This window comes from Acomys minous (genome assembly GCF_964271855.1).
Source record: "Acomys minous genome assembly, chromosome: 6".
NCBI classification, from domain to species: domain Eukaryota; kingdom Metazoa; phylum Chordata; class Mammalia; order Rodentia; family Muridae; genus Acomys; species Acomys minous.
This window is the reverse complement of record NC_140487.1, coordinates 59084432-59095576: the sequence shown is the minus strand read 5'-3', so window position 1 is coordinate 59095576 and position 11145 is coordinate 59084432. Positions and strand designations below refer to the sequence as shown.

Sequence of the window (11145 nt, the reverse complement as noted above, 5' to 3'; positions counted from 1 at the left end):
TTATCACTTAGTAAAATTCCTATCCGGCGTATGTTTTTTCTGTTTACAAAAGTGAAATATGGTTCTTCAAGAAAAGGGGGCCATCTAGGAGAGCAGAGCACTCACCACTCAAAGCCTGCTGCTGGGAGCACTTTTCGTTTTGTCTGTGTAATTCTCTCTTTGTTGTGCATTTAGTTGTATATTCTGTACATGCATAAAATACAGCACGCTTTTCCACCAGCGCATCCCAGAAAATGTGTATGCACGTGGCCATTAGTAATCTCAAGGCAGGTTTTTAAACAACTGTTCTGTGCTCCAGCTAGTCCAGTGGTGGTCACTGTTGTTCTTGGGGCCGAGAGCGAGTCTCAGGTGTGCCAGGCGGAAAGGCAGGTTACACAAGTGGGGGACTCCAGCTCCTGTCCTTCCCTTGGCTTTAACCAATTCAATGTCTAAATATTTAATATATAGTCTTGTGGTTCTAGGAAGGTTTTTTTAATCTAAAGAGAGGGTGGAGGTCAGTAGGTTCCGGAGGGTCAAACTCAGGACATCAGGGTGCAGCAAGTACCTTTCCACTGAGGCACCTCACAGGCCCGCTTTAGTTTTCTTGGTGTGTGGAACAATTTTACAGAGAGAGAGAGAGAGAGAGAGAGAGAGAGAGACAGAGAGAGAGAGAGAGAGAGAGGGAGAGACAGAGAGAGAGAGAGACACAGAGAGAGAGAGAGACAGAGAGAGAGAGAGACAGAGAGACAGAGAGAGAGAGAGACAGACAGACAGAGAGGAGAGAGAGACAGAGAGAGAGACAGACAGACAGAGAGGAGAGAGAGACAGAGAGAAAGACAGAGAGAGCGCTGTCATGACACAGTGTGGATGTGCAGAGAGGTGACTTAAGAAGAGTGCTTCATCCTCCCATGTAGGTTTTAGGTATCAAAATAAGGTCATCAGATGTGGCGGCAGATACCTTTACCCTCTTGCCCTTCCCTCACACTTTAGCTTTTTAACAAAGTCTTGATGTATAGCCCAGGATGGCTTCAAACTCATGATTTTCCTGCCTCCACCTTCTGAATGCTCAGATCACAAGTATACACCACTACACCTGGCTTGATAGAAAGCGTGTTTATGAAGAGCTCTTTTGTGCGGCTGGTTATATGTTAGCAGTGGACAGTTTGCTGAGCGTACATGATGCCTTGGGTCTGATTTCCAGAACAGCCCCCATAGAGTAACCTTTTTCACCATTGAGGATATGCATCCAGACTGAAGAGGTGCAGTGACAAGTATTTTAAGGCAATTATACTTCTGTATATCGTTGTGAAACTTTTAAAATAACCCAAAGTTAAAATCTGAAAAAGTGAAGACCGCTGACCAAAGCTGACAGAAATGCACACGTGGGAGAGTTTACCTTACTGACACAAATAACGAGATAATAACAACAGAATCATAAAATTACATATGCATCTAATAGACAATAAATTGTAATGTTTGACAATATCCAAATTGTGTTTCTATTTTTTTAAAGGTATAAACAACATAAAACTGACTTTGAAACGATTCCGCAGCAGCGCCCCATCGACCTGCCTTGCCGAGTGTCGGGGTGCCCGTGCAAGGCTTACCACTTTGTCCCCCTGAATGGTACCCAGCCTGTGCGCTGCAGATGCAAACACTTCGCTGACCAGCACAGTGCTGCGCTTGGCTTTGCATGCAATGCCTGTAAGTTCCATTCTTTTTTTTTTTCCTTCCTTCCTTCCTTTCTTTCTTTCCTTTTGTTTTTGTTTTTTTGAGGCAGAGTTTCTCTGTGTAGCCTTGACTGTCCTGGACTCACTTTGCAGACCAGGCTGGCCTTGAACTCATAGAGATCCACCTGCTTCTGCCTTTCAACTACTGGGATTAATGTCTGTGCCATCACTTCTGGGCTTTTATTAAATACTTAATGACTTTTTATAACAGTTTATTTAGTTACAAAGTCAATATTTATCTATAAGGCAAGATTCAATGGTAGATATTCAGTTCTTGGAATGTTTATAATAAAAAAGTAATAGCAATAGATTAGATTTTAAAGAATCAGTAGGCACCACTTGATTAAAAGTTTGCTTGCCCTCGCCCCCCTTTTCTTTTGAGAGGTTGTTCTTTCTTTTTTGAGAGAGGGTTTCTCTGTGTAGCCCTGGCTGTCCTAGAACTAGCTCAGTAGATCAGACTCATAGTGGGACTTTCTGTACCCACCAGTGGTTAAATAATGACACACAGACTTCCCAGTGTTTACTACTGCTTAGGCCTTTAGCTGGCCAGACTCTCAGGCAGCTCATTAATTTAACCCGACTGTTGTAGCCCACGGCCTGCCACGCGGCTGGTTCCTTACCTCTCCCTCAGTCCTGGCACATCTGTTCCTTCCCATGTCACACTGGCGAATCCTGTGTGTCCTTCTTCTCCTGGAGACCCTCTCTCTGCACGGAAGTCCCGCCTTCTATTTCTGCTCAGCTATTGGCCGTCAACTCTTTGTTTAGCCAATCAGATACAATTCTAGATTGCCTTAAGCAGGTAAAGAAGAAGGGGTGTTTACAAAATATGAAAGCAGCGAAGGGCCATAGCTTTCTGCCTGTACAGCATTAACAATTGAATATGCAGAGACACACCTTCGCACAGTGCAGTCTAACACAGGCTGGCCTCGAACTCACAGAGACCTGCCTGCCTCTGTCTCCTGAGTGCTGGGATTAAAGACCTGCGCCACCATTGCCCATCTCAATTAAAAAATTTTTAAATTTAATTTTATGTGTGTGGGTACTTTGTCCACATGTATGTCTTGTACCACATGTGTACTTGGTACACGTGGAGGCCAGAAGAGGGTGACAGATCCCCTGGAACTGGAGTTACAGGTGGTTGTGAGCTGCCATGTGGGTGCTGGGAATTGCACTTGGGTCCTCTGGAAGAGAGCAACTGGTGCTTTTAACTGCTGAACCGTCTCTCCAGCCACCACCCCCAATTATCCTATAGACATTTATAAAAGGAATTTTATAAGTTAAAAAAATTACAACAACAAACATTTCAGATTTTTTGGTTATGGGCTCTCAGCTAGTAAATTCTACATGTGGCAGTTCCAAATGCATAAAGACAGCAGAAGCATCTCTGACTGCAGGCACTATGGATAAAGGATGCTCAAGTGGAGGAACAGGACGACTGACAGGAGCAGGATTTACATATCCTTCGTCCAGCAAGTATGGAATTAGTTGTATAAAACTTAGGAGCATTGTTTCCCACCCACAAGTATAAGTGCTGTGAATAGGTAAAGATTTCATATTATACGTTATGGTCTCCATTCTAATATGGCTACTTTTAAAAAGTATGTGTGTGTGTGTGTGTGTGTGTGTGTGTGTGTGTGTGTGTTTGTCTGTCCATACTCCGTGCTGACAAAGGCCAGAAAAGGGCATCAGATCTCCAGGAATTGGAGGTATAGACAGTTGGGACTCACCATGTGGGTGTTGAGAAGTGAACCCAGATCTTCTGCAAGAACAGTACGTGCTGAGCCATACCCACTGAGCCCTCTCCCCAGACTTCACTTTGTTTTTTAGTAGCAGGGTTTTGCTACATGTACTAGTCTGGTCTGGGAGTTGTGATCCTCCTGTCTCAGCCTCCAGACATGCTTGGCTTACAGGAGTTCCCCACAGTATTCAGCTCTAACACAGCCTTTAAGGAAAGGGTCTTCATTTTCTGACACTACAGTTTTTTTTCATTGTGTGTGTGTGTGTGTGTGTGTGTGTGTGTGTGTGTGTGTGTTTCAGACAGGATTTCTCTGCATAGCCCTGGCTATCCTGCTCACTTTGTAGGCTTGGCCTCAGACTCACAGAATCTACCTGTCCCACCTCCTGAGTGCTGGGATCAAAAGCGTGCACCGCTACACCCAGCAGCATTCCAGTTTTTAACTCAGTTGTCTTTTGGGCCCAGTTCGTCTTTGAAATATACCCCACCCCCCACTTCAAAGTGCACCGTCTTAACCACTTCAGCATCTCTAAGAAGAGCAGTGGCTGGAGCTAAGAGGTGCGGGTCAGAGGACTCCCCTCAGCCTGCTCTGGCTAAGCTGAATGTCCTAGGGAGGGCAGCTTAGCGCTTCCTCTTTTTTTTTTTTTTTTTTTTTTTTTTTTTTTTTGGTTTTTCAAGTCAGGGTTTCTCTGTGTAGCCTTGACTGTCCTGGACTCACTTTGTAGACCAGGCTGTCCTTGAACTCACAGCGATCCACCTGCCTCTGCCTCCCAAGTGCTGGGATTAAAGGCGTGCGCCACCACCGCCTGGCTTTAGTGCTTACTCTTATCTTAACGTTGTGCCCTTTGTGTCTTAATTTAGGCTCTAAGTGTGCAGGCTTCCACAGCTGCTTCACCTGCGCCTGTGGCCAGCCGGCATATGCCCACGACACGGTGGTGGAAACGCGGCAAGAAAGGTTGGCTCAGGGGAAACCAGTAGGACAGGATGTTCCTTACGCAGCAATGGGAGGTCTAACTGGTTTCAGCTCACTGGCAGAAGGCTACATGCGCTTAGATGACAGTGGCATCGGTAAGTGAAGATGTTTGCAGTGTGTGCTTGGTACAAGATGCGCTAATGGTAACAACATCTTAGATGTATTTATTTAGCGCTTTATAGTCTTTTTTTTTTTTCAGAAAAATTTCCCTTAGTTTCTATTTTAAATAATTTGTTGCACTGTACAACATTTTGTTGTAGAAAACTCCTAAAACCCAAGAGCAGAGATTATTCTGTCTGCACTACTTAACCCTGACCTCAGCCCGTGTCCCCATCGGCTGAGGTAGCCAGACCACACTTTTGTCTGCCATGGTAATTACTTGTTGCTTAATTGCCTGCAAGTTGCTATTGTGATGCTCCTGCTCTCTCTCCTCTCCTCTCCTCTATTTTTCCCTTTCCTCCCTTTTTCATCTTTTCTCATTGACCTCTATCAAGTCCTTAAAATGTTATGTGCATTAATAATCTTTTATTTACTTGGCTGATATTTTCTCCAATATGTCATTTGCCATTAAAAGTATTATCTTATTCTTACGTATATGTCCATGTTTCTGTGTGTATTTGTGTGTGAGGTGCCTGCGGGGGCAGGAGACGGTGTCAGGTCCCCTGGAGCTGCACTTACAGGCAGTTGTGAGTCACCTGACATGGGTGCTGAGAACGCGGCTCAGGACCTCGGAAGAGCGGTAGGCTCTTTCTCCATCAGGAACTGTCTTCCCAGCTCATGATGTTAAGATTATTTTTTAAAAAGTTTTTAATAATTTATTTAATTTTAACTTATTTGCATTGGTGTGGGGTGTCAGATCCCTTGGAACTGGAATTATGGACAGTTATGAGCTGCCATGTGGGTGCTGGGAATTGAACCTGGGTCCTTTTAACCACTGAGCCATCTCTCCAGCCCCTGTTAAGATTATCTTTAAAAGTTTGTAACTACATGTTTGTATTCCACTTTCTACTTCGATTTTATAAATGCACTTTTCTTCATTTTATCTTAATATATACTTTTTTTCCCCTGAAACTGGGATATATTTTTGTGAACACGAGAGATATTATGTCTAACTCAGTTTTTTTTCAAATTGATGGCTGCTTACACAGCTACCATTCTTTCTCAGGTAATTGGAGACACCGTCACGGTCCATCATACTTGTTATTTTGAGTGCCAGTGTCTGTCACACATACTCAAGTACTTATTGTGTCATGGTAGGCTTTGATATTTCACGTTCTTCCTGTCTGTGTTCATCTGTAAAAATTATGATGATGCTTTTTGCATATTTTCTCTTCTATATAATTATGTAACTAGTGTGTTAAATCACACAATGCTTTTCTAGATGGAATGTACATGATTTTCTTGGGCTTACGCAACAGCTTTAGGAAGCCCTGGTTCTGGGGATGATGGTGGCTGAAGCTTTTTGAAGAGTTGTCCCAGTTGCTTCACAGGACCTCGATGATCCCTTAGAGCGAGCCTGTGGGTTAGACCGTCATCTCTGCCTCACTGATGGGGGCGGAGACATCACACAGGCTGCTCCTGTGCAGTGATTCTTAAGCCCCACGGGGGTCGCATATCAGGTATTCTCATTAGATATTTAAATCATTATTCATAACAGTAGGAAAAGTCTAGTTATGAAGTAGCAGCGGGTAACTTTAGGGCTGGGAGTCTCCACAGCGTGGGGAGCTCTGTTAAAGGGCCACAGCTTTAGGAAGGTGAGGACCACTGTCTTGTTCATCAGCTAACAGGACTGGATGCAGCCTAGCTAGAGACTGTCCAGAGCTCTGGGGTCTCCCTCATTCCTGCCTGTTTCTGTATGGCCACCCCATTATTTTCAGTAATGCAGGTTCAGAGTAAATAAGACATTTAGCTTATGATTTAATCTTACTATTTCAGAATATTCCTGAACTATCTTTACCATTTTTTTTTCAGAAATTTGGCCTAGTTTTTGATTTAAAACATGGTAATATCTTTTTTTTACATTGTAATATCTTAATAGCACATTGTATTATACTGGTTAGTATAGAAAGAACTAATAGTTTATAATATGTTATCTTCATTTATTTGTGCTCTTCTGTGCAGACAAATGAAATTCTGAAATTATTTTTCTAGAAGGCCCACACAATTCTTATTATTTCTATTTAATCTTTAAACATTTTTGAAACTTACATTTATTTAGTGTGTGTTTGTGTGTGTGTAAGCACACATGTCTATATCTACAAAACCACATGTAGAGTCCAGAGGAAAACTTTTTGGAATCATTTCTCTCCTATCATGTGAGACCTTAATCTTGGGAGTTTTAGATAGATTTTCAGAGTAGTTTGCAGATAATGCTCTCTCTCTTTGTCTCTCTGTCTCTGTCTTTGTCTCTCTCTGTGTCTCTGTCTCTGTCTGTCTCTGTGTGTGTTTCTCTCTCTGTCTCTCTGTCTCTGTCTCTGTCTCTGTCTCTGTCTCTCTCCCTCTGTCTGTCTGTCTGTCTCTCTCTCTGTCTCTGTCTCTGTCTCTCTCTGTCTCTGTCTCTCTCTGTCTCTCTCTGTCTCTCTCTCTCTCTCTCTGTCTCTGTCTCTCTATTTCTCCCTCTCCCCCAGAGCTCCCTAATCCTTTTGGTAGTTTTACAACCATTCTAAACAATGCTGGTGACCTGGCATCTTGCCCTTTCTAATCTTCATCCCTCAAGCTGCTGCAGTGAACAGAAGGAAAACTTTCATCTTGCCTTTTTCTTTCTTTTCTGTTGCTGAGATAAGACATCATCCCCTAAGCAATTTATAAAAGCAAGTGTTTAATCTGGGTTTACGGTTCCCGGGGTTTAAGAAGCCCTGGCTGGAGTGAAGGCATGTTTGTGGGAATAGCTGAAAGCTCATATCTTGAGCCACAACTAGGAGGCAGAGAGTTAACAGGGGATGGCACGGACTTTAGAAACCTCAAAGCCCATATCCTAGCAACACAGCTCCTCCAACAAGGCCACACCACCTAATCCTTCCCAAACAGTTTCACCAACTGGGGACAAGTACTCAAATACATGAGCCTATGTGCCATTCTTATCCAAGCCTCCAAAGCCCACGCGGGAGGGGTTGGTAAGAAAAGGTGAGTGAGGTGAGAGGTTTCTGTGCAGCTGAAGGAGAACCCAGGGACAGTGAGGCTTCTGCTCCAAGCCATGCAGAGTTCTAGACAGCGGCGCTCTCTGTCTGCGACTTGATTTCTGTGACATCGAAGCAGGCCACACAGCTTTCAAGAGGGTGTGGCAGACAGCTGAGCTGTGGGAGGGTGAGTCTGCTATGCCGTCTATCATAGTGGGACTCAGGTGACCTTAGAGCATAGCTGAAGGTGTGTCCCCAGCACTGGAAGCTTCAGTTTGGGAAGTGACACACCTTACAGCCTGGTAGACTCTGTATTTGCAGTGAGATCAAGTTGGAGACCACCAGCCTGATCTACATAGTCAGTTCTAGGACAGCTGGACTACATGGAGAAGCCCTGTCTAACAACAACAAACAACAAAACGAAACAAAAACCCCAAGCATTCCAAATAAATAACCACCCAGGACCATGTGCCCAGGGGTGACACCACTCACAGTGAGCTTGGCTCTACCATGTCAGTCCGGTTTTTTCAAAGATAAATTTATTTATTTTAATTTTGGTGTATGTGGTGTATTTTGTTTGTTTTGTTTTGTTTTTCGAGACAGGGTCTCTCTGTGTAGCCTTGGCTGTCCTGGACTCGCTTTGTAGACCAGGCTGGCCTCGAACTCACAGCGATCCACCTGCCTCTGCCTCCGAGTCCTGGGATTAAAGGCGTGCAGCCACCACGCCCTGTGGTGTATTTTAATTTAGAGTCTGAAATAGTATCTGACATAGTATCTAATATTCTTTCCTCCTGTGGAAAAGTTCCTGAGAAATGTAAAAATTCTTTTTAAAGCAATTTTTCTTTGTGTGGTTGATAAAAAATTAGAATAAAAACTTCTTGGGCTGGACAGATGACTGCATGGTTGAGAACACTTTGTTGCTTTTGCAGAGGACCTGGGTTTGATTCCCAGCATCCACATGGCAGCTCACAGCTGTCTGTAACTTCATTTCCGGGGGATCCAACACCTGGGCACCAGGCACACACATGGTATCCAGGCACACATGCAGGCAAAACAGTCATACAGAAAATAAAGATAATTTAAAATAAAAATTCCTAGTTGTTTATTTATATTTGGTGTTTTGTTTTTGTTGTTATTTTAACTTGGGGTCTGAACATGCTCCTCACACTGGTCTGGGGCTTACTTCCTAAGAGTGTGGGATTCCAGGCACAAACTACTGTAGCCATCTCAAGATGCACAGGATTTTTTTCCTAACATTTCTGACATTCCAACTTACTTCACAGTAGAAGTGATGAGTTGCTTATATCTTTATAAACAGAGATTTGATCTCCATTTCCTTATTTTCTGTTTCCAGGTGCACCCTCAGTTGAGGTTTTGGAGTCTCCAGTTTTGGCCATGGACCACCCATTCCTAAGAGCCATGCAAATGCCTTCTACTTCTTCTCCCCAAATGCTAGCAGATGGTAATGAAGTTACACAAAGTTGTGTGTGTGTGTGTGTGTGTGTGTGTGTGTGTGTGTGTGTGTGTAGTGACAATATAGAACTTGATTTGCTTCTTAGGCAACATAGCAGAGTAAGGATGCTCCAATGTCCAGATTAGTGAACCAATGAGTGTTCATCTGGGTTACTAACAGGAATATGGGCGAGGAGCAGGGCTAACTCAAAAACAGCTGCGTCAGCAGAAAGACCCCCAAGCCAGGGAAAAGCTGCATGCAGGGCTCCGCATGCCTCGCGCAGGTGGCTCCATGTTCTAGTCAGGGATCTCTTTCCACAGTTTGGTTGTCATTTCTGTCCTAAGCAACTGTTTCTGCATTTTTTTCACAGCTGGGTTGGAGCCCTGCAACAATGTTGTGAATTCTTGGTGTCCGTTCTCCCCCACCCCCACCCCTCACTCCCATTGGTGACTTTGCTTTCCTCCTATTTCCTTTTGAGGCTGTAAGCCTTCTCCCTTCCCCTCCCTCCTGTAGGTAAGATTGCAAGTCAGAGGAACCCAGCCCATGCAGGGAGTCTAACCTAACTCCAGGACTCCAGGGTTTGTATAGACGTAGTTTTAAAATTTTTTTTTTTAAATTGATTTTTTGAGACAGGGTTTCTCTGTGTAGCCTTGGCTGTCCTGGACTCACTTTCTAGACCAGGCTGGCCTTGAACTTACAGAGATCCGTCTGCTCTGTGTGTGTGTGTGTATATATATATACATGTATGTATATATATTTATATTTACTTCTGCAAGTGCTGGGTATGGTGGCACATGCCTTTATTCCCAGCACTCAAGAGGCAGAGACAGGCGGATCTCTGTGAGTGCTGAGATTAAAGGCATGTGTCACCATGCCCTTGAGACTGTTTTAGTCTGTAGCCTAGGCTAGCCTGGAACTCACTATGTAGGTAGCCCAAGCTGGCCTCCAGTTTTAACTCTTTCTGCCTCAACCACTCAGTGACTTGGATTAGGTATAAACTTTGTGCCTGGCTCTAGGTTACTCATGTGGAGTAAATAGCTGTGCAGTGCTAATAGGCACTAGTTAGATATTTGGACAACATTTGCCACTGGAAATTCCTTTTGTGATGGAATTCTTTCTGAGAAAGAGTTCAGTATTAGGACCATCTTGGCCATTTCTGGTTTGAGTAATAACTGCTATTAATTGGTATAAAGGAGTTGTGTCTCCTTTCCATCTCCTTTTGGGGAATGTGTAATGCTATAAATACATGACGGAGATTTTTTTCTCTCTCATGTTAGTAGGTCCAAGCACTCAGATTTCTTCCTTAAGGAAACCAGAAGAGGATGATATGGCTTACTTTGAAAGACGATACCAGGAAAGGGTAAGTGTTTGCGGAAATCTACTTGCATAAGGCTTTACTTGAAACACAGATACCACTGAAAGATTAGATCTTGTATGTGAACATCACTGAAAACAATGTATAAAGTTTTAACTCACAGATGATTCTAAATTTTGAAGCTTCCTTACAACAGTTCACATAGAAAAAGGACCAATGAGTAAACTGGACTAATATCCCAGCTGATTCACAAAATTCATAAATACATAAATAAAATAAACATCAACCACCTGTATATTTATAAATTATGTGTATCTTGAATTTTTTTAATACATGTTTAAAATAATTCAAATATGTAAGTTATGGCGAGGCTGGCTACCCTGTGCAGGAGTGTAGCCGGGTGGGAGCAACGCCCTTTAATGCTGTGCAGCACGCAGGGTGCTTATGGTTTGCGGCACTGTATACGTCTAAATGGCAGCAAAGAGGTCTTGAATGGACTGAAAACAAAGAAGTGGTAGATGTTGAGGAAATAGATGTGCCAAGTACCTTAATGGATTACTATACACTTCATGTGGGTAACGGCCCACACTGCGCCTCATCCGCACACACATTAACTGCAAACTGCGCACAGGCGAGAGTCTCCTTTACTCTTTGTCAGCCCTCCCCGGAAGCCTCGCGATGGAGGATGTGGAAGTAGAATATTAAATAAATCCCCATGCAAGAGCAGAGGAAGTGAGCTGAAAAACAAAAGTAGCTCAGCCTCCCCCCATGAGGGATCCTGAGGTTGAGAGGGGAGATCCTGAAGTTGGGAGGGGGCATCCTGGACACAGTTGAGGCCAGAGAG

General features: G+C 43.7%; 1 protein-coding gene across 4 annotated transcripts in view; it reads left to right on the top strand.

Annotated features, from left to right (window-relative positions):
• FAM221A (family with sequence similarity 221 member A) overlaps positions 1-11145 on the top strand; it is a 58208-nt gene that overhangs the window by 41239 nt on the left and 5824 nt on the right. For 3 of the 4 annotated variants that reach the window (XM_084787356.1, XM_084787357.1, XM_084787354.1), the window contains 4 exons: positions 1493-1683; positions 4306-4512; positions 8888-8995; positions 10264-10346. In XM_084787356.1, the coding sequence (XP_084643482.1) occupies positions 1493-1683; positions 4306-4512; positions 8888-8995; positions 10264-10346 (589 nt within the window). The remainder of the gene's footprint in view (positions 1-1492; positions 1684-4305; positions 4513-8887; positions 8996-10263; positions 10347-11145) is intronic. The other variant, XM_084787355.1, reaches the window with a different exon arrangement.